General features: G+C 35.9%; 1 protein-coding gene and 1 long non-coding RNA gene across 4 annotated transcripts in view; one reads left to right on the top strand and one right to left on the bottom strand.

Annotated features, from left to right (window-relative positions):
• The first annotated feature begins 70 nt into the window (after positions 1 to 70).
• Positions 71 to 5,659, top strand: LOC127522515 (uncharacterized). 3 transcript variants are annotated; one of them, XR_007932618.1, is made up of 9 exons: positions 71 to 589; positions 680 to 704; positions 784 to 855; positions 1,495 to 1,563; positions 1,697 to 1,747; positions 1,826 to 1,888; positions 2,493 to 2,568; positions 2,704 to 2,751; positions 5,428 to 5,659. It is a non-coding gene; the product is annotated as an uncharacterized LOC127522515 (long non-coding RNA). The 3 variants fall into 3 exon arrangements; XR_007932619.1 differs by lacking the exon at positions 5,428 to 5,659 and adding an exon at positions 2,827 to 3,935; XR_007932620.1 differs by lacking the exons at positions 680 to 704; positions 784 to 855.
• tkta (transketolase a) overlaps positions 4,063 to 23,591 on the bottom strand; it is a 20,722-nt gene continuing 1,193 nt past the window's right edge. The window contains exons 2-14 of the mRNA XM_051912575.1: positions 23,166 to 23,283; positions 22,024 to 22,137; positions 21,675 to 21,772; positions 17,851 to 18,042; positions 16,170 to 16,288; positions 15,878 to 16,074; positions 15,627 to 15,791; positions 11,443 to 11,599; positions 10,155 to 10,285; positions 9,851 to 9,934; positions 9,536 to 9,629; positions 8,367 to 8,489; positions 4,063 to 5,741 (exon numbers count right to left, since the gene is read on the bottom strand). Of these exons, the coding sequence (XP_051768535.1) occupies positions 5,554 to 5,741; positions 8,367 to 8,489; positions 9,536 to 9,629; positions 9,851 to 9,934; positions 10,155 to 10,285; positions 11,443 to 11,599; positions 15,627 to 15,791; positions 15,878 to 16,074; positions 16,170 to 16,288; positions 17,851 to 18,042; positions 21,675 to 21,772; positions 22,024 to 22,137; positions 23,166 to 23,283 (1,780 nt within the window). The 3' untranslated portion in view covers positions 4,063 to 5,553. The remainder of the gene's footprint in view (positions 5,742 to 8,366; positions 8,490 to 9,535; positions 9,630 to 9,850; positions 9,935 to 10,154; positions 10,286 to 11,442; positions 11,600 to 15,626; positions 15,792 to 15,877; positions 16,075 to 16,169; positions 16,289 to 17,850; positions 18,043 to 21,674; positions 21,773 to 22,023; positions 22,138 to 23,165; positions 23,284 to 23,591) is intronic.

Here is a 23,591-nt window from a genome sequence, read left to right as displayed (position 1 = left end):
TATTTTAGTTTTTGTGTTGCAGATGCAAGTTCCTCAATAATATTGAATAAGCATGATATAAACACAACACATCGTTTCTAAAAGTAAACAATAGTCTTTTATATTATATAGGCCTATCAAAACAAATTATTAGAAAATTGTCTGGAAAATGTTTATTTTGTATTAATAATTGATGTTTTGTCTTTTTCTAACCAATTTAAGTAGCTATTATGATTATAATTGGTTTTAATATAGGCCTATATATATATATTAATTAATATTTTTTAATTCCTCTTAAACTTTGCTGTCCTCAAGGCTTGAAATCCTCTGCGCAACCCCTGAAATGTACTGTAATTGTCTGTCATTGTGTTCTCTGTATTCAGCTTATCTTTCATGTTGCCGCTACAATTGCATGTGATAGAACAGAAAGCATCATGATAAAAAGGAAATTCAAACCTCAAAACCGGTTCTGCCCTTCAATCTGAAAGTGAAAATATCCTTTTCATGCCAAGTCACAGTCTCTGCCATTTGAAGGTAAAATCACACTTGAAACAGTGAGTCAAAGCAGAATGACAGTTTAACAAGTCCAAGATGAACTATCATTCCAATGGTAAGCTCCTGTTTTGTTCTTTCTCATACTATAAGAAAGATGTAATTCAAAGCTACAGACTCAGTTAAAATTGTTCAATTCTGTCTTTAGGGTGCTATGGATGTTTACAACCACTGTAAGTTTGCTAGAACAGAACTATTTAAAATCAAAACTGAAAGTTTTATAATTATTAATGTTATTGACTTTCCCCGCAGATAAATATTACCATTTTTTCTCTATCTGCTTTGGCCTGGGCTGTGGACTATTACTATACAGGCCATTTTACTGTAAGAAGTATTTTTTGTTTGTTCCAATAGCTACTTATGAATGTGTCAACTTGTTTTATAAGTAGGCTAGTGTGCACTAGTTCTTCAGACTTTGAACTGAAGGGTGTGGTGTACAGAAAATATCATTTACAATCTTTTTTTTTCTCTTCACAATTAAAGGCCCGTTCACACCAAGAACGATAACTTTCTGTTTATTATAATCACGCGCGGCAGTTTTGTCATCTGTCGCTTTAAATGCTCGAGCTCTTTAAAGCAGGGTAGATTCTGATTGGCTGTCAATGTTTTTATCGTTCATCAGCTGGAAAAAAAATAACTTTGGAATAACTTTCATTCTGAACGATATTGTTACTCTGTGCAGCTATTGTTACAGTTGTGGTGTGGACTTTGCTATTCTTTTATATTTAGAACGATTTTAGAACTATATATTTATCATTATTGTTATAGTTACCGTCTTAAATGTAAATTTCTTTTATCCACAAAGTCTTATGAGGAAAACACACTTTGAAAAATTTGTTTAAAGTGTTTTTAATGACAAAACAAACAAACAAACAAAAAAATAGTTTGAAAAGGTTTTTTTTTTTTTCAACATGTATCTTTGGGTCAATCATAATAATTTATCAAAATGTTCATCTTTTCTAGCCATTGTGGTGCCGTCAGTTCTTGGTGTGTTCTTCACAGTAATGTTTGAATTTGTGGGTGCATCCTTTGGTAAGTGTTATTAAAACTTATAAAATGAATCAGAGCGGAAATTGTAAAATGTCAAATGTATCTAATGTAAATAAATAAATGCACAACATGGATTAAAAGGCCATTAATATTACATTTAACTAACTTTTACCAGGTTTGCCACCACATACCAGAAGATGTAGGGGTCGACCTTACCACTGGAAAGGTAACTTTATTGTCTTCAGACAAGTTGCCATTTGATAAATATGAAAACTCTTTTTATAAAATATCTCCTTTTCTTCAGATGTTGTCTGGGGTTATTGTATGGCTTTCTTTGTGACCATCCTCCATCTCAGATCTTATCATGGTATGTTAACCACACATCTTCCTAACAGAGACATCACAAGGTTCCTTTGTAGTGCCCTGAACCCACACCACACCTCTTCCTTCCAGCTCACAGTTTCAAAAGCACATCTTCTAGATGGTGCCCCTTATACATTTTGGAATTACTATATATCTCACAAATTCAGTAAATACACTATTGTTCAAAAGTTTGGGGTCAGTAAGATGCATTAAATTGAACTTATTGTATAGTGCATATATTTCTGTTTTCAAATAAATGCTGTTCTTTTGAACTTTCTATTTATATATATATATATATATATATATATATATATATATATATAAGTATCATAGTTTCCTCAAAATTGAAGACTGGAGTCATGATACTGAAAATTCAGCTTTGCCATCACAAGAATGAATTAAATTTTGAAAATATATTAAAATTGTAATAATATTTCACAATATTACTGTTTTTACTGTACTTTTGATTAAATAAACGCAGCCTTGGTGAGCATAAGAGACTTCTTTCAAAAACATCAAATAATCTTACTGACCTCAAAACTTTGAACAGTACTGTATATAATGCAATAATTTAAGTTTTTACTTTTTTTTTTTTTTTTTTTTTTCAGTTTATACTCTGTCTTGTGGCTGGGGCCTTGTTGTGTTTGCCTTAAGAGGAGCAATACGCAAATATAATGCTCTATGGTGAGAACTTTGTATTGATTATATGTACTGGACCTTTCATATGAATTATAGCTACCACAGGGATTCATCATGTGTGGCATTGGAGTAGCTTGTGTTCACCCTACAAAGAGTTTACTGTTCCTGGTTTTTAAATAGGAGGAGATGGCGTTACCATGACTGAAATTAAATTAGTGTTTACTAAAGGTAAGAAAAGAAAAATGTTATTATTAGTAGCACTTTTCATACCAGAAATATGATCATTGTCAATGTCTGTTGCAGGTGTCCATCTGTGCATTCATCCACATTTATATCAAAGCAAATGTGATTTAATTTTGTACTAATTACAATATCTGCCTCCAAAACAATATATTAATATTGTTTTATTATTTATGTTACCTTTTACATGTTGCTGTTTCGTGTTGTTTACTATGTAACGTTTGTCCCTCTAGTGGTTAAAAATAAAACTGCATGCATTACAATGTACTCTGTTAGAGAGCTACGGAACAATTTATGTTTATTGAAATACCTTACTTACCTGTTGAGTAATGAAAACGCTGTTTCGCCATTTCCGCGTCGCTTTTACAATATTTCAAATCCCTCAGTTCTCATCAGATCCGAAAAGGCAAGCCGATGACGTTTAATTACGAGCTCTGTTGCGTTTTCTTTTTGCCAGCAGACTCTCCTCCGTTTGGCGTTTGTTTTTAAATGGGTGATTTTGAGATTCAGCTGCTCCATGTCAAACTTTCTCACTCGATGTGACAACATGCCACTCCCACACCGTCAAAGTAGCCGGTGTCATGACATCGCGTCTTCCCTCGAAATCCACAAACTGTCAGTTAATGATTATCCTAAGTATATACTAATGATATTAATTTAAAATAGGCATAGCGTACTATATAATACGTAAAAAATAATAATAATAATAATAAAAAATAGTGCATAATAAAACCAATTGAACGTAATTTTTTTACACTTCGTTAATTAATAAATAATAATAATAATAATAGCATTTTAAGTGAATAATTGAATTCATTTGTTTTATTAACTGGACATTTAACACTTAATTTAACACAATTACATTAAAGATGATTGTGAATACATGTAGGGTAAGTGCAAATAGAGACAGAGCGACACGCGTCATAATCTGAAAACCACGCCCACCGGCCTATTAAATAGGCCTACACATTCTACATAAATGTTGTGGAAGATGCCTTTTTTACTTTGTATAAAAGTATAGTTTAGTATTGTAGGCATTTTATATAGCAAACAAATACATTCTTCCCATTTCTTTTAATATACAGCATGTTCCCACTGAGACAACTTACCCAAGAGTGTGACAACATACCCCAATAGTGGCTTATGTGTTCTTAAATGACCTGTGCTGCGGAAATACATGGTGGAAATGCTCAAAACTGACTTTCAAAAATAAACTCACCCTGAGAAATTCACTGAAGTTTGTGACAACTAGCCTCGGTGTCACTCCTATTAGTGTGAATAAAACAGGCGACACATTCATTAACTCTCAAACTCAAATGTAGAGGGCTTTAATCAATGACTTGTTGAGATACATAGAAAAATAACAGAGGAAGTGTTTGTTGTAGGTTCAAAGTTCAGATATAACAGCACGTTCCGGACGCTGATGGTTCCATCCATCTCTCATCTTCTCAAGTTTCATGCTCATAACACCACAAAAATGCTACTCCATCTTTGTAAACATAGAGACCAAACTACAAACGGTTTCACAGAAGACAACCATTAACTGAACACTTTGAATCAAAGCACCCTACTGACATTCTCATTTGATTGTCTTTTTCTTTAGACTACACTCTACTAATGTAACATCAAATCATTTTTCACACACAAATCTGTTCCCGTGAAATCCAGCCCCGCCCCGTTGTCATAGCTACACCATAACAATATAAAAGTATTAAAATATGCAAACAGTTTTATTGTTGGGTCTTATCAAATGACAGTTAAAAACACGAGTGTCACATTATACAGCATATTGAGGTTTTCTGAGGTGATGGTGTAAAATACGTCTTAGCATCGCTAACCTTTGAGTTTCAAATCAACACAAAAATGTTTGTCTGTCAAGTCCTTTCATAATCCAGTTAATTCCAGATGGACAAGATCAAATTCCCTACTTAAATATTTTTCTCATTTAAAAACCTGTGTTGCTTGAAATACATCACATTATGTGAGTAAAAATGATTGCAAATGTTGATTTTACACTGTCAGTGACTGTTGGTACAGGAGCAGAGATAGAAAAAGACTCCTGTATGTTTATCTGTATGTAAACTAGCGTTCAAAAGTGTGAAGTTGGTAAGATTTTTAATGTTTTTGAAAGAAATCTCTTATGCTCACCAAAGCTGCATCTGTTTGATCAAAAATACAGTATAAATAGTAAATAACTTCTTAAATAACTTCTACTTTATTATATTTTAAAATGTAATTTATTCCTGTAATATCAAAGCATCATTACTCCAGTCTTCAGTGTCACATGATCCTTCAGAAATCATTCTAATATGCTGATTTGCTGCTCAAGAAACATTTCTTATTATTATCAATGTGAAACAGTTGTGCTGCTTAATATTTTTGTGGAAACACTACATTTCTTTCAGGATCCTTTGATGAATAGAAAGTTGAAAAGAACATTTAATTGAAATAGAAAACTTTTATAACATTATAATGTATTTACTGTCACTTTTGATCAATTGAATGCATCATTGCTGAATAAAAGCATTAATTTCTTTAAAAAAAAAAAAAAAAAAATCTTACCCCAAACTTTTGATGAGTTAGCAAGAAAAACAAAAAATGAAATGTGAATGTTACTTCAAAATGTACACCACGTATCTCACATTACTATTATACTCACAATAGGGTCATTCACAGTGAACGAGGTGGAGGGAGGGGCCACAATCTGAAGAGGAGGAGTCATGTGACACTGTTTGTGGAGCTGGTTATTCGATTGATTTGGATGGAGTGGGCGGGGCAAAGCGAACAGGTTCACTTGGCGTTGGCCGAGCTGCTGAGCATCTTCCTGACCATCTGTGCGATGGAGTCGCGGTCAATGCCGTAGATTTTGAGCAGGTCAGACATTTTGCCGCTGCGGGGAATGTGAGCGACAGCCAGGCGCTGGAGAGTGAAACCAGGCTCATTCACAATAGCGGAGCACACCGCCTCCCCCAGGCCACCTGTGCAATTACAGCATGAAAAGATGATAACAGGGCTGTAAGCAATTTATAAGGAATACCACACAAAATGACCCCACCTTCTGACAGATATCATTGAAATAGGTGTCTTGGGAAATCATGTCTTGTCTTTGTGATGTCAGTTGTGTAGTGACTAAGTGCCAGACTTACTAAACAGGGCAAATTAGCAAGAGAGTGCAATTCCAAAAAAGAGCAGATAGGAGTGGAAAGTTCTGTGTGATATACCGACGACGTGCAAATTAAAGAATACAGATGCAGCCGGATCATTTCAATAATGACCAATGCAATCTACCAAGAGCAGTGCAAGCGTCTGGTTTAAGACATGCTTTTTTTTGGGCAGTAAATAATGGCGCAAATACCAGTAAATTGACTAGCACAAACCTTAGTAAATCACTTTGCATGATTCATTTAAATACTCTCCTCCCATAAATTTTGTGTCTGAAAGGGAAACTCCTACAAATGCATATGCAATTCAGCTGCAAAAATAACTGTGACCATGCCTTTTCAGTGGCTAATTTTTCACTGCGTGTCTTTAGTAAATCCTGACAGTAGTTTTTTAACGCCAAAAGCTGTTAGTAAATCTGGCCCTAAGAATTTTATACAATGTAATTTCTTGATGTAACGTAAAAAAAAAAAAAAAAAAGTATTCATCTCATTTATTTCTAATATGCTGATTTGGTGCTCGAAATGTTCAATGTTGAAAACATTTTTGTGGAAACCTTAATTTTCTTCAGGATTTTTTGATGAAAAGAAAGTTTAAAAAAAAAAAACAGCATTTATTTGAAACATAAATCATTATGAATGTCTTCGCTGTCACTTTTGATCAATTTAATTTATCCCTGCTGAATTAAAGTATTAATGTCTTTAAAAGAAAAAAAGAGCCTGAGGTTGTTTGCTGGTCTTATCTGGTTTAAGCTGGTATCTCAAGCTGGTTAATTGGTTGCCAGTTGACAATAGCCTAAAACCAGCAAAATAGACCAGCTTAAAGGGATAGTTCACCCAAAAATGAAAATTACCCCATGATTTACTCACCCTCAAGCCATCCAAGGTTTATATGACTTTCTTTTTATAGACAAATACAATCAGAGATATATTTAAAAATATCCTGGCTCTTCCAAGCTTTATAATGGGAGTGAATGGGGGGGTCTGATTTTGAAACCAAAAAAAGTACATCCATCCATTGTAAAAGTACTCCACACGGCTCCGGGGGGTTAATAAAGGTCTTCTGAAGTGAACCGATGGGTTTTTGTAAGAAAAATATCCATATTTAAAACTTCATAATCTAAAATAACTAGCTTCTGGCAGATGACCTTATACATACTGTGCAACAAGAGTAACCCCTGACGCGATTTATGACGTAGGATGTAGGAGTAATGTAAGCTTAGACGCCTCTCACGATTTAAACAAATAGGGCTGGGTAACAAACTCAAGCTCTTATTCTCTTACATCGAAACACTCCCGACATTTCTCTTTAAAATTTCTCATTTTATACGTCTAATTCGTGACCAGTGTTTCGTTTTGCTCTATCCAGGATTACTCTTCCAGCAGTCTGCCTAAAGCTAGTTATTATAGGTAATGTTTTAATATGTTTTTTTTTTTTTATTATAATTTTTTTTTTTCACAAAACCCCATTGCTTCACTTCAGAAGGCCTTCATTAACTCCCCAAAGCCATGTGGAGTACTTTTACGATGGATGGATGCAATTTTTTTTGCTTCAAAATCGGACCCCCCCCTTCACTGCCATTATAAAGCTTGGAAGAGCCAGGATATTTTTTAAATATATCTCCGATTGTATTCGTCTGAAAAAATAAAACATATGCATCTAGGATGACTTGAGGGTGAGTAAATCATGGAATAATTTTCATTTTTGGGTGAACTATCCTTTTAAGCTCTTTTTATGAAGCATATTAGAATTGATCTCTCATTTTAAATTAGCATTCACCTGTGCATAAAGGTCACTGTTTGACCTTCTGCACCATGTTTTGCTTTTAAAATTCAGATGTTATGTTCAGATGTCAGACATCATGCCTTAATAGACTATCCAAATCTCTTCATCCCTGCATGCCCCTGCTTTCAACCTTGCTGCAATCACATGTTCTCTCTGCCCATCTCTATACTCTTTCTCTCCCGCAGGGCAGAGGGGATGTTTGCTTTCAGAATGATTTTGGATGTTAAATTCTCTCTCTCTCTCGCCCAGCCTCACTCCTCCTCTGGCACGCAGGCAGTAATGCCAGGTCCAGGGCCGTCTGTGTTATCTAGGTCACAACAAGCCCTGAGGGCGTACGTTTGCTTAAGGAGACCTGACAGCCCTTCGCTTCTCTGTGTCTTTTTTCCCCTGAATGAACAGAATGAGACACGGCCAAAAAAAAAAAAAATCAACCGATCATGAGAACACAATGCCTCTCGCTCCCTGATCCAATGACAATTAGCCAACGTATCATGTTTCTTCCAGCCAGCCAATTGCACACTGCCACAACCTCACTCAAGGCCTCTCTGACCGATACAACCCTCCTCTGTTGGACGTGCTGTTCATGCCACTTGGATGTGTAGCCATGCTGAAATGTGTGCCTGAGACAAGGGATAATGTGCTCTAAGCTTGAAACCCACCTTCATAATAGTGATCCTCAACCGTGATGACACGACCCCTGGTGACGCGCACATGGTCGATGATGGTTTTGGCATCCAGGGGTTTGATTGTAAATGGATCGATCACTCTGACGTAAATCTTCTCTGTAGAATGACACACATAGCACATGTCAGGTGAAGAGTGTATATAGCAACATCACAATAACAACAAGTGAAAATGAAAGAAAAGTTGAATGGGAGATAGACTATGGACATGACATGTGGGAAAACAATTAAGAATTTGTTCCGTGGCCACAATTAAAGGGATAGTTCACTCATTTACTCACCCTCATGTTGTTTCAAATCTGTATGAGTTTCTTTCTTCTGTTGAACGCAAAAGAAGATATTTTAAAGAAGGTCGGTAACCAGACAGTTGATGGAACCCATTGACTTTCATAGTAGGAAAAAAAATACTATGGAAGTCAACTGTCTGGTTACAAACATTCTTTAAAATATCTTCTTTTGTGTTCAACAGATGAAAGAAACTCATACAGGTTTGGAACAACTTGAGGGTGAGTAAATGACAGAATTTTCATTTTTGGGTGAACTATCTCTTTAACTAAAATGAGGGAACAAATTCTTATTCATGGCCACGGTATACAGTAGTGGCCAAAAAGTGATGTCTGGCCTAGGAAAATTGACATCTTCACCCTTTATTTAAATTTTACAATCTTTTTTTTTTAATAATATTACATAGTTGTGCTTAGAGTCAATTGTTTTATTTGTGATAATGCAATGAAACATGCCAAATTGTGTGGACATAATTTTTGGCCAGGCTGTTATTCTAAGAAATTATGAAGACAGCAAAAACAAGAGAGAACCGATGAAATATTAATAACTGATTATGTTGTAGGCAATGTAGGCTTTTTCCTATGGTCTTTTTGTTTTTTTATGCATTTTTTTCTTTGCATAGTAAAATAAAACCTGTAGCTGTAGTTTGACTTTTTTGCCAAATAAGATAAATACATTAACCAAGTTTCGTGTTTTGTTTTTCCTTCATACTTAAAACATTTAAAAAATATTTTAAATATTTTCCTCATATTTTGATCATTTATGGAACTTCTAGGGTCATAAAAAACAAATATCCCCTCCTTGACATCCCTTTTGGCCTCTACTAAATATATATATATAAATTTTCCCCATGATTTTACCTTTTTTGAGGTACTCAGCTGCAGCCAGAGCTTCATGGAGGGTCAATCCAGCTCCGATCACTGTAACCTGATCTTCCTTACTCTGGCACACCACCTGGTCAGGTAATTTATACATTTATGGCACATTATCATACATCCTCATAAAATATTAATAATGCAGCTAAACACAGTGAATCTATATAAATGTATGATTGAGTTGAGATTGATTGGAATCTGTTTTATATCTTAATCAGACTCCAATATATTTATTAGTAGTAAAATGTACCAAAACAGCATATTTTAAATATCGAATGTTGAAAAAAGGACACGCTTTACCTTGGCTTGGCCAACATGGAAGTCCTCATTGCTGTTGTAAATGATCGCAGTCTCTGGACGAGTGGTCCTGATGTAGCAAACACCCTAAAGTAAGAAATAAACAAAATATAAATACTTTTTCTTATAGTTTTTAATAGGATTATTATTAGAATTGTCTCCCTTTCAATTCATGAGTTGGAATCTATGTACAGTATCTATCTATCTGACAGTCTTTATCTATCTATCTATCTTCTATATTTTCAATTCAGTTATTAAACAATCTCTATTGTTCGACCACTCATAATAGCAGATATAACATGCCAACCTTTGTGTTGGCTGCAAGCTCCACAGCCTTTTCAGTGGACATGGCATCACTGGGGTAGAAAATGGTGGCAGTGGGGATGGCTCTAAAAATAGCCATGTCCTCCAGCCCCATGTGGGCCGGTCCGTCCTCTCCTGAAGCACACAAACACACACCAGCCATATACTGCCACTATTAATTTAGACTGAACAGCATTTGCACATCAGATATGTGAGGCAGGTGCACACACATGCGACAGTCGAGCAGACAGACAGGCAGCCGGGCAGGTGTACAGACAGACGGAGCGGCATGCAGTGTACCTGTGCTAACGGAGGGGATGCCGGGTCACCCGGAGACAGCCTCCGAGATACACAGGGGGAGGGAGAGAGGGAGAAGGGGTTGTGCTAAGAGTCGCACCACCTCCAAACGACCAGGAGAACAAAACACACATAAGAAAGACAGCTTCAGGAAAAGAAGGGGTGAATTGCTGACAAATCTATTCAAAAACATCATAGTTAGAGTCACAGCTGCAGTGTGTGAGAGAGAATAGAGTGCGACAGTCGGCTTCCGGAAGAAAAAACTCATTCATTTTCTTCATAAGGAAATTGATTTTTAACAATAATCTTTAAAGACAAACCTGCTGTGAGTTTTGAAGTTGTTAATCGATGGTATATGCTTTTGTTTGCCTTCAGCCTGCATTATTTTTAAAATAATCATGTTTAACAGCTGAATTTGTGGTGGGAAACTACATTACCCATGATGCTGTACACAATTCCACCAATTAGAGAGTCAGAGCAAGCAAATCACACCAAAATATATATGTATGTATATATATCATTTTGAATTACACTTAAAATATATTGTTTATATAGATATAATCAACAATTTTAAATGAACAGTTTTAGATTTCTCCATCAATTTTAATTTGATTTTGTCATTCCCAGTGCTTCACGGGATTGTAGTTCTTTCCCTCATTAAAGCAGTTCTGTACACAAGTCTTGTCTTTTTGTCACATTTTCAAATGCTTTAAATGAAAGTTCGCAATGTTGCGATTCACCTTATAGCTGGTTGGTTTGTTTCATGGCTCATAACTCTTTAAAAAATACTTTTTTTTTTTTTTAAATCCTTATGGGTAAAATGAATGGAAAAAAATACTTCCAGAACCAAGGCCACTGAAAAAGTGGGTGGGGACTAATGCACTCCATGGGAGGTGCTAGAAATGGGCAGGGCTTAAAAGGAAGCATTTTGATTGGAGAGTGAACCTGTCTGTTAGAAGGGGGGGGGGGGGGGGGGGGGGGTCGTCACTTCTTACCGACGGACAGGCCGCAGTGGGAACCGCAGAGGTTTATGTTGCTGTCTGAGATGGCGGCCATGCGGAGCTGGTCATAGGCGCGGGTGAAGAAAGTGGCTAGGCTGCTAGCGAACACAATGTTTCGCTCACGTGCGGCACAGCCTGTGGCAACGCTGACCTGTGAGAGATGGATAACGCTATGAAATCACATTCTTATCCCGCAACATTTCCGTTACAGACATGCTTTCTTACTGATCGGACATATGGTTTTCATGTGGTGGATAATAACAGGCAAAAACTTTAGAAAGCCAAAACTTTTGGTTCTTTTAACATGGGCCAGAACAAAAGCAACCCTAACAACCAAACTCAATCCTGAAGGCCAATGTTCTGTAGAGTTTAGCTCCAACTTGCCTCAACACACCTGCCTGGAAGCTTCTAGTATACCTAGTAAGACCTTGATTAGCTGGTTCAGATGTGTTTAATTGGGGTTGGAGCTAAACTCTGCAGGACACTGGTCCTCCAGGAGCTGGATTGGACACCCCTGCTATAACCACTCTATTTTGAAATACTTTTTAAAAAATTATACCCAAGAGCATATCCAAACCAAAAGGCATGACATTTGGTAATATACAGGTAGATGCATCAGACGTAGGTAGTTTAATAGGTCATACCCCATCATTCTTTAGTAGGTTGTAATATACTAGAGAAGAGACACATGGAATCTGCTAAACAAGAAGTCCATTTTATTCTTCATTTCAAAGGAATTATCAACATGCAGCTCACACACTCGCTATCATTTCCTGTTTCCTGTGTCAAATCCTCTTCATGCGACTCATCATCTAGAATATAACAGAGCCTCGGCCACAATAAGGGCTAAGATATATACACCAGATATATATATATATATAAAATGTAAAAATTATTAACTATTAAATAATAATAATTATATATATATATATATATATATATATATATATATATATATATATAATGTTCTTATAACTTTTTAAGTTTAGCTTGAAACATATATTTGCTCAATTTTTCTTTAAAATACATATATTTTCTTACCTAATGCAATTGAATTTATACATTTAAAATGTGGATTAAGTATCCAAATACTTCTTGAAGGCACTGTATTATACCGTTAAGCTAGCAAAATCAATTCATATTTCCTTTTAGTGCACGACTCCCTCATTAGTATGCATGCTAGGATCTATAAGTATATGTCCTCTAAATGGCCTTAGTATTGCCTTTGATTGGTTAACTGTGTGGAACAGACATGAACTCTGACCATTTAATTAGTATTTAGATTTTCAGCACGTCCGTCACGATCATGTCCCAAAACTCTAAATGACAAATGAGTGACCTACATTTTACCTACCACATGTACCAAGGGAACAATTACTATGTAGAAACAAAGCAGAAATATTTTGGCTTACAGCACAGATCATAAAGAATGTGCTTATGAGATGAAACAAAGGCAGTGCAGGTTTTCTGCATGGCTTCTCTGGGAAAGGCACTGCAGCAGGGCGTGGTGCAAAATGGAGCGTAAGTGGGTCACATCTTCACTGCTGCATTATGGATGTATTTGCTGCATGTATTATTTAACAAACCAGCAACTTAGATGCTTTAAGGGGTGTTTTACGTGGCCAATCCCACAGCTCTACTTTATCAGAACAATCTAGGGAGTGTTTAAGGATGTTTCATTCACTAAGCTAGTCTCCCAAATGTGCAGACCTTTGATTTGGCTTTCAAAACTGTCGAGGGAGCCAAAATGTAGCAATTAAAGGGGTACTTCACAGCTGGCAAAATGGGCTTTCAATAAGACTTGGCTGTCTATGAACACTCTAAAAAATAATGTGTCAACAGTTTGCATCAATTGTTTTGAGTTATGACAACTTTGAGTGAATTTACGTTCAGCCAACAAGCTACATTGAGTTAGAGGAACTTAATTTGTAGCATAAACACAAATTTTTAAGTTGATTTTTCAAAAAAATTAAGTCACTCCAACTACCACAGTTGTAGCCCTGGAACCAATTAATCTTATCTATTTTAGTTCAAATCAAGAGCTATCATAGCACATGCTAACATAACTTATTTAACATGTATATTTAATGAACAAGTAGGATATTGTCATTGGCATTAGCGCAGTCATTGATTGCTTATAGAGTCAATAGTGTTTACCGTCATGCATCTTCTCTTCAGAACAATGGTAACCACAAAAACTTCAACATTACAGAAACTCTTTTAAATGTCAAACATAACAGCATTAAACACTAACAGGTCTTTCCCTTCACTAAAAACAAATAAATTAACACTTAATTTCAACATTTATTCTCCTATATTCAGTCCTATGAAAAGCATGCTGGGAACTAGAAATCCATTGCCTAATTTCCAAAGTTATCAAGACAATTTTATTAAGTTACTACAATCTAATTAAAAAAAAAAGCCAATTAAAGGTGCAGTATGTAAGAATTCTGTCCGCTAGAGGTCATTAGAGGCCTATTAAAAACAAAGGCGTAGCTTGATGACGGCAAGTTTGAGCGCGGAATCTTGGGACATGTGGCCTTCATCTCAACGGACAGCGCAAAAGAATAGGAATAGGACTCGGGAAGATATCATGTTCATGGATGCGATTATTAACGATACTGTAGTATGAAGCAGAGCAGGACCGAGTGTTGTGGGAGCTGAACGAGGCCGCTGGAGCGATTGCGCAACACACGCCTCACGAGCAGCGGAACTTTTATTATGCCGCAGTCGCAGTCGCCGGCTCCGCTTCCGCTTTTCTGGTCATGAGTATGAAGTAACACAGCTCTGTTTATCATATTAGATACATCTGAGTGTGTTGAAAATGTTATAACGTTACCCTGAGCGTTCGCTCGGCAGCTGCTGTGAGACACTTGTTACACACTGCAGTAAGCTAGATCGATTTTAGTATATCATATTAAATGCTGGATGGCTTGTGTTGATAAATGGCATGCAATTAATTTTAAAATGTATTGTATGATGGAGAAAATTCTGTATTACTATTACTAAAAATAAAGCTGCATCTGATTATGCTATGTTAGCTACTTGACAAAATAGTGTTTTTCTCTGAGGCATGGTAAAGCATGGTACTCGCAAAAAAGACTAAAGACTAAATGTGTTGAGATATATAACAACAATTAGTTTTCTGTCTATACATATATCAAAACAGTTGTTCCCTTGTCTATTAAAACGTGTAATATATTAAAGCGTCTTTGGTGTTTCCATGGTTTCTACAAAATAAAACCGGAAACCGAGGGTAACGCGGGTATGACGTAATTGACAGGCGACTCCTCACACGTCCCGGAGCCTTGGTTAAAATTGCAATTTTCTCACGAATTACAAATAGTTGGAAACATTTGGGATATTGTTAGTACTCAAGTGAACAAAATATATAACACTGGCCTAGTGGTTTTTGGATATTTTACTGCAAAATTCTTACATATTGCACCTTTAATGCAGAAATTTGAGTTTAAATTACAGACGATATTTTGGCAAATAGGTAGGAAAACTTCAACACCCATACTGCACTGGGCATGATGCCATCCAAGGCCACTCCCACCAGGCTGCTATGGATACACTTGACCAGTCAAATACCGCCTTGCTTTAGTAGGAAATACTTCTTAGCAAACTTTTACTTTTCCACTGCATGGTACTACTCGGCTCGGCTCGGTATGGCACGTTCATAGAGTAAACATTTAGCAGGTGTCAGTTACATTTGGTTTGCAGTAAAGGATCCAGCATGTTTTTTAATTAACACTCTGCTGATCTGACTGTCCGTGGGCAGGGATAGACAAATGCGGAAATAATCTGCAGTTTTCACGAAAGCCCTGTAGCTGTCAAAAGTCCGCAGAGTGATGCGTTTTGCATCATCCAGTGGACTTTTGATGACAAATAAATGTGAATTTCTCAGTCCAGGTAACATAGAGAATGAGTAAATTGTTCATTTACATACACTACCGACACTGTAACAATTCAAAGCGGGTTGAAAATCGGCAAAGTTACACGTTAACATTGAAATATTAATATGGAAATATATATTTAATTCAGGGAATCAACACAGTCATGACACAGTACATTTTTACAATTATGACAATTTTTAGTCTGATTTCCTAAATAGAAGTACTTGGCATTTTTGGATCTTTCAAATATTTTTATAATAATACTTCACAGTTTCCTACCATGTTCTGCTCTGCGCTGTAGCACTCAATGAAGCGGTTGGGATGCTCATTTTTAAAGATTTCAGAGTAGGTGAAATTTTTGGTGTCGACATCCATAGCCACCACTCGCTCATTGTAACGTCCCAGTTTGGCCACGGCCATCCCATATGCCTTACAGGTGGCAATCTGTTGGAAAAGAACATGATGAAGAGAACATATATATAATCCATCCAACCATCTGTCCATCTTTTTTTTGTGCCTTGACCTCTCACCTTCTCTCCAGGTTTGTAATTGGGAGCGCTGGGCATGCGGACATTGCGCAGGCTCACGGGTGGAGCATCTTCAATGGGTGAAGCCGGGTACATGCGCTTGTTACTGTTAAGGATGCGGCTCTGGATGTCTCTCATGACACTCTCTGCCATGTCCTTTGACAGTACCTTGCCATGCCATCCCATCTTATCTTCTGCCACTGAGGACAACATAGTTTTTTTTGTGTTTTTTTTTTTGAACAAAGAATAGTTATATCAATCTTTACAGATTAGGACATTATAGGATGAAATATACCAGGAATGCCTTTGCCCTTAATGGTCTTGGCAATGATGGCAGTGGGCTGGTGGCGTGGTTGGCTCATGGCTTTACACAGCTCCTCCACACTGTGGCCATCCACAATGATGGCATGCCACCTGAAAACACACCAAACAACGAACCGATTGATGAATTTACACTGCACACACACACACACACACGTTAGGTTTCCATATTTTATGAGGACATTCCATATACATAATGATACTCATAATGATCTGCATTTTTACGCTTTCAAAAAACATCACTTAGTGTGATTTATAAGCTGTTTTCCTCATAGAGACCAAAAACTGTCCCCACAAAGACAAGGATTTTGCATATTGCCATCTTTTTGGGGACATTTTCAAGACCACAAACGCACACACGTTGATGCACCCATCATTATGAGGACATTCCATAGGCGTAATGGTTTTTATACTGAGCTAATGACATTTTCTAGCCACTAACCCTAAACCTACCCATCACAGAAAACAAACTTTCTGCATTTTTACATTTTTGATTAAAAATTGTTTAGTATGTTTATTTAATGATTTGAATTATAAGGACATCAGCATGTCCTCATAATGAAGGGGGTGTGGCCTAAAACCTAAATACTTTTAGGTTTAGGACTTTGGGTACTAATAATGTAGGTCAAGTACACACACACACACCCACACATAAATACACATGTAATACACATGTATATCTTAGTGTTGTTATTGTTAACTAATACTACCTAAAATAAATGTTTTGTGGAAATTAAAAAAAAGAAAGAAATAAAGTAGAAATTATAACATTAGATGAAAGTAAACATATTTACTCTTTTAATTAAACTATTTCAGTAAGCTGCCAAGGCAACATTTTTAATTTGCCAGTGTTGTTATTGTTAACAAGAAAGAAAGCTAGTAAAAAAATTGTTTTCGGTAAGTGAAATGAAGGTAAAATAGCATAAAAAAATATATAAATATTAGATGAAAAAAAAAAGGATTGCCAAGGCAACATTTGTAATTTTCTAATAATTACTAAAACTGAAATTAAAGCTATATAGAAATATTTAAAAAAAAAACTAATAAAAATTACAAAAGCACATAATAAAATAACTAAAATTTTAATTAAAACTGAAATTATAAAAATAAAAGGGAATTCAAAATATTAATAAATATTACAATAGTGCTATTAATACTAAAATAACACTTATATCTCACTAAAAACACAATAAAATGAACTAAAGACTGAATAACTGAATAAGCATTTTGTCATAGTGCAAAAAAATCCAAGGAAAATATAATTTTTTTTTTTTTTAGGATCGAAATATGACATGTTCTTGATGTTTTTCATAATTCACCCATACAGTATGTCATTTACTGTATCCAAGCTCTCCTGGAGTGTCTTGCCCAAAGGTACAGTGGTGAAATCTCATGGATCGTCCTTTCTGGGGTTTGAACCTACAAGTTTTAGTTCAGAAGTCTTCAACCCTGTTGCTGGGGACCCATTGTCCTGCAAAGTTTTTTTCCAACCTGCTCCAGCACACCTGTCTGTGTATTTTCAAGCAATCCTGAAGAGTTTAATTATCTGCTTCATGTGTGTTTGATTAGGGTTGGAACTAAACTCTGCTGGGCAGTGGGTCTCCAGGAGCAGAGTTGAAGGAACAAATGCCGTTAACCACCTCCATCCAACCTACCCAAAGGCTTCACAGCGTCTCTGGTACTTCTCCACATGGTGCTGCAGTGGTGCTGGATCACTCTGGCCCAGACGGTTGATGTCCAGTATGGCCAACAGATTGTCCAGCTGGTAGTAGGAAGCGAAGGACATGGCCTCCCATACGGCCCCCTCAGACATTTCTCCATCTCCCAGCAGACAGTACACATGGTAACTGCAAAAGAGTGAAAGGACAATTAAATTTTTTGCATTTGTAAAGACAATGCAGTGGTGCTTGCATGTGCAAATTCGCCATCATGCCAACAGTGTTGTTATGGTTGCTGTATAGCTAAGCTGTTCTGAGTGTTTTAGCACATTGTTATGCGGTTGCTTGGACGATTCGGGTGGTTGGTAATGTGTTCTGAGTACCACTTGATTTTATGTATATGTCAGTATTCTGGTCTCCAAGCTCTTCCTAAAACTTTTCAACCTAATATACTTTGTTTTTTGATCTATTAAAAGGGGGTTTTGCCTTTCAGACTCTAAAAAGAATTTAAATAAATGCTATTCTTTTGAACTTTCTATTCATCACTTTCTATTCATTCTATTTCCACAAAAATATTGAAAAGCTGTTTTCAACATTGATAATAAGAAATGTTTCTTAAGCAGCAAATCATCATATTAGAATGATTTCTGAAGGATCATGTGACACTAAAGACTGGAGTAATGATGCTGAAAATTCAGCTTTGCATCACAGGAATACATTTTATTTTTTAAATATATTCAAATAGAAAACAGCTATTTTAAATTGTAATACTTATTTCACAATATTACAGTTTTTACTGTATTTTTAATCAAATAAATGCAGCCTTTGTGAGCATAAGAGACATTAAAGAAACATTTTTTAAAAATCTTACCGACCCTAAACTTAAACGGTGGTGAACACATTTTAATTTGGTTTATTTCATCTCTATATTTTTTGTTTCGGCTTGCTTACTGATGTGTTAAACCTCATCACCGCCGCCCTTTTTAATACCACCTGACACTTTCCTGTCACACCAGATCAACTGTCTTTCATAAATGAGAAGAAATAGATTCAGTTGATTAGAAATCAGCTGGGATTTGAGTGAAATTGCACTTACACAACACAGCAGGCATGATTCCTCGTTCTCTGCACAGCAACGCTCACACAAATACGGATTATGTATTTATGGGCTTTTACAATGCATTATAAATAGAGAGTTGGCCACGTTTTGAAAGGACTGCACAAAAATTAGGTTTCAATTTGGGAATAATTTGTGTGCTTATGCCTAAATTGTATTCTATCCAAGATATAAAAATAACCGTGTGACGGCCGCCGGGGCTTTGATTATTAGAGCAGAAGAATCGCGAAAGCACAGCTTGACGGGAAAACTCCACACCCTTAAAATCTGCAGCACGCTCCCACACGGACATACAGACATGAGATTATAGTGAGCATTCAGATAAATACATTTTCTGCAACTTTGCATATTATATTCAAGTTTTAAGCATCTGAGCACTAGGGTATTTTTTAAAGATGACCTATTATGCTTTTTAACATTTGCAACTTTCTTTGTGTGTACTGTTTCTGTTTGAGCATGAAAAAGGTCTGCAAAGTTACAAAGCACAAATTCACTTCTTAGCAGTTACTCTCTATATCAGTGCGCACTGTTTCTGAACTCTGAAATGTCTCAATTGTAGTCTGAATTTTTCTTCCTGGAACGAACACGTCACAGTATTCCACACTGAAATAATTCCCAACCAAAGCATATGCAAAAAAAATTGATTTGTGTTAGTAGTGTGTTGAAACTCGCGGTTATGGAAAGGGGCGTGACATTTGTGAAACACGCTTGAAGCGGTTGACCGATCACAACACACTGGTCCAGCCGACCAATCAGAGCACATTGTGCTTTTCGGAAGGCGAGGCTTCATAGAGACAGAAACTAAACAGTGTGTTACTGACAGACTGGGAATAGAGGTGCTGCAATATGCGCAAAATAATGTGTTTCTTTGAACATTCAAGCATGAAAACCTATTCTAATAGACCCCATAAACTAAATCAAGACTGAAAAAGGGCATAACTAGAGGTGCAACGATACTAAATTTCTCTGCCGATACCGATAGTTTGGTTTTTCTTAAGGAAAAAAAATCTCTCCCAAATAATGTTGCAAACTATACAGGGAAACCTTCTCATTTGGTACGCTACAATATAAGAGGTTACAATTAACAACAGAAGTTTTATATTCAGCTGCTGTTTATTTTCAGATATAATTACACTCAAATAAAAACTGAAATGTTTGTATAAAACTTAGTATCACATAAGGTAGTTTTCATAAGCACTTGCTGTCTTCATGTCAAATTTACACAAACATAATTAACAGTAAATAAGCTCCTCTCTTGTGTTTTCATATATATATATATTTATACATATAATATATATATATATATATATATATATATATATATATATATATATAGATAGATAGATGGATAGCTAAGGAACTGTGAACATTGGAAAACATTCCTGAGGTAATTTTGACATGATGTGACATATTGTTCACAAGCTGTTTTATTGACGTCTTTCCGCGGTTGAAACACGAATAAAGTGATTACATGAGACGTGATACATTCTGGTAAGTTGTACTAGGCTATATCTTTCAACATACCTTTGATATTCATGCATGTTTTTCGAGATATAACTTGTACTGAAGAGGAAGAAAAGACTCGCGCTCCGCGCTGCCGCCTGAACTGAGGCATTACAGCGATCTGACACGTCACATTTAAGAGCGTCAAAACGCCATTTATTGTTTGAATTTCATGATAAAATGGACAGAATTTGAAAACTGAAACTTTTATTCTTATCAGAAATAACAAAGCACAAAGCCTTTTGCGATTATTGGATGGGAGGCGCTACAAATAATATTTGATGTAGCAAAAAATAAAAATAAAAACGCAGATCTGGCAACCCTGGCTTGAAATACAGGAGATTCATAGGGTCAAAAAGAGCCTGCTTTAGCGTCACTATTTTTAAACTCTCAATGCGTTAAAATTCAACACAAAAGCTGGTTTGCCAACCGCCAAGAAGAAGAAGAAATTCAACACAAGAGTGATTTTCTTCACACACAGTATGTATGAGTTGCAGTCTGAACACGTTTTTCCGCACCCTTTTGATTGACAGGATATAATCGGCCCTGATCATCGGTGTGATCATCTCGCACTCATTGAAGTATAGGCGCGAGACATCACTTCCGTTGTCAGAGCGCGTTCAGACCTCACCAACCGGATGCGCAAGGCAGTTTGGACATAGTGGTGTATTATAGGTAAAAAAATGATATAAATACTGTTCGGTTTCTCGCACAAACCGATCGTTTCGTGTCTTAGGACATCAATGTGTCGTCACGAGCCGCAGGGTTTAATTTGGATTTGTTTGTGCATGTTTTTTTTTATTCTCATAGATGGTGTTACCGTTTCAATGCATTATACGACTGACAGACCGCAACGGTTGGAGTTAAAAATCATCATTTGTGTTCTACTAAAGAAACAAAGTCACTTACATCTTGGATGCCCTGGGGGTAAGCAGATAAACATCAAATTTTCATTTTTGGGTGAACTATCCCTTTAAACAATCGGCCGATGGCCGATAGTGATAATAATAGCTTTTATCGGCCGATACCGATTGTTGGCCGATACATCGGTGCATCTCTAGGCATAATAGGTCCCCTTTAAAATAGATAAACATTAAAATTGAGTTTGCAGCAAATCGCAGTCTATAAAGCTGTTTGTTTTACTGTAGAGCTAATATATGCAGTTGTCATTAACTTGTGGGTTTATGGGTAACATTCTTACCTGGATTTATCAAAGTATTTAGCCGTATAGGCCATTCCACAGGCTACGCCCAGCCCCTGTCCCAGAGAGCCTGTGGCCACATCCACAAACTGCTGCTTCTGTCAACAACACACACACACACACACACTTACGTTGATGTTACATAAAATAACAGCTGTCATTGGTTAATGGCTCATGCGTTTGAAGCCAGTTTAACGTGAACAATCATTCATGACCTGAATAAACTACAGTATTTCTCACGGTGCTCTTAAATATTTTCTGCTCTGAGAGCAGGCAACTTTCATATAATTTTGATTGAAAAAGTCAAAGAAGAGCGTCTGATCTAGATGAGTGTGTGTGTGTTACTCACAGGTGTGGGGTGTCCCTCCAGAGTGGAGTCGACCTGACACATGCTCATGAGCTCAGACTCTTTCAGGAAGCCGATCTCCACCCACATAGAGTAGAGGACCGGAGCCGCATGACCCTGTGGGGGAAAAAAAATCTAGGGCTCAACCACAATGCCACCATTATGCAATTATCCAACAATTATTTAACAACTTAAAAGGACAGTTTAACAATTGATAACAATATTTAGCCCCGTATTATATTATATTATATTATTATATTATATTATGTGGATTTTATTATTATTATTATTTTATATTATTATTTTGTTAATTTTAAATTATTAATTTTATATAACTGATAAACATATTTAGCGTAGCCTTGAATCATTATATTATATTATACAGATTATATTATTATTTTTATTTTATATTATATTATATTTAATTTATATTACCACATTAACCAATTATCCAACAATTACTTAACAACTTAAAAATATATATTACATATTATTTTTTATTTTATATTATATTATTTATATTTTATTTAATTTATATTACCACCATTATGCAATTATCAAACAATTACTTAATTTAAAAAAAGTTTATCAACTGATAAACATATTTAGCATAGCCCTGTATTATTATATTATATTATATTATATTATATTTTGGGGGATTTTATTATTTTTTTATTTTATATTATTTATATTTATTATTTACTTATATTTTATTTATATATTATATTATAGGCTTATATCTTGGACTCTTTTATGCATTTTTCATGGAACTCGTATGTGTATATAACTGACCATCATAACTAGGGTAACTAGGGTAAATTAAAAAAATTGTAGTGCCATGTTTTTTGTACCATGTATTTCTGCATTTACTATCAAAATACCATAGTATGCGTCACTGTACCTTGGAGTATAAAGTAAAATTCCATTTGTATATAGATATGTTAATCATTCAGTAGTACTATTTCAAAATACAAAGGCATTACCATCACTGTACCATGGTACTGGCACAGTACTTTTTGTAAGGAGACTTAGCACCAAATAAATGTTATTCTCCCGACTTACTGTCATCTTGGTTTAAACCTGAAATATTAAACCTGACACTTGAATAATCCCAGTTAGTTGAGTCTCTTCTCTTGTAACCTCACCTTGGACAGGATGAAGCGGTCATTGTTGGGGTTCTTGGGGTCATCTGGCCTGTACTTCATAGTATGGAAGAAAAGCACAGACATGATCTCTGCCACACTGCAGCATGATGTTGGATGCCTGCCGAATAAAAGTGGAAAGACTCTGAAGGTTAGAATAGGTAAAGAGGAGGTAGTTTCATATTTAACTAATCACATAGACATTTTTACTATGGTTTATTATGTAGCATTAACTTAAAATAATTATTTCACTCGCACGCACACAAAAGACAAATAATTGAGCTTGTCAGGTTTGAATAAGACAATTAGTGACTGTCTATCCAAAAGGATGCCAAAGGTGATGTTTAATCCAGGATGCCCCACCGGCACCACACTTGTGGCATAATCTAAAGCTTTGAGCAATCATACCACCCACTAACATCCATCTGC

Source organism: Ctenopharyngodon idella, chromosome 11 (assembly GCF_019924925.1).
Source record: "Ctenopharyngodon idella isolate HZGC_01 chromosome 11, HZGC01, whole genome shotgun sequence".
Taxonomy (NCBI): domain Eukaryota; kingdom Metazoa; phylum Chordata; class Actinopteri; order Cypriniformes; family Xenocyprididae; genus Ctenopharyngodon; species Ctenopharyngodon idella.
Note: the sequence above shows the minus strand (reverse complement) of the source record. Positions and strands in the feature narration are given on the sequence as shown.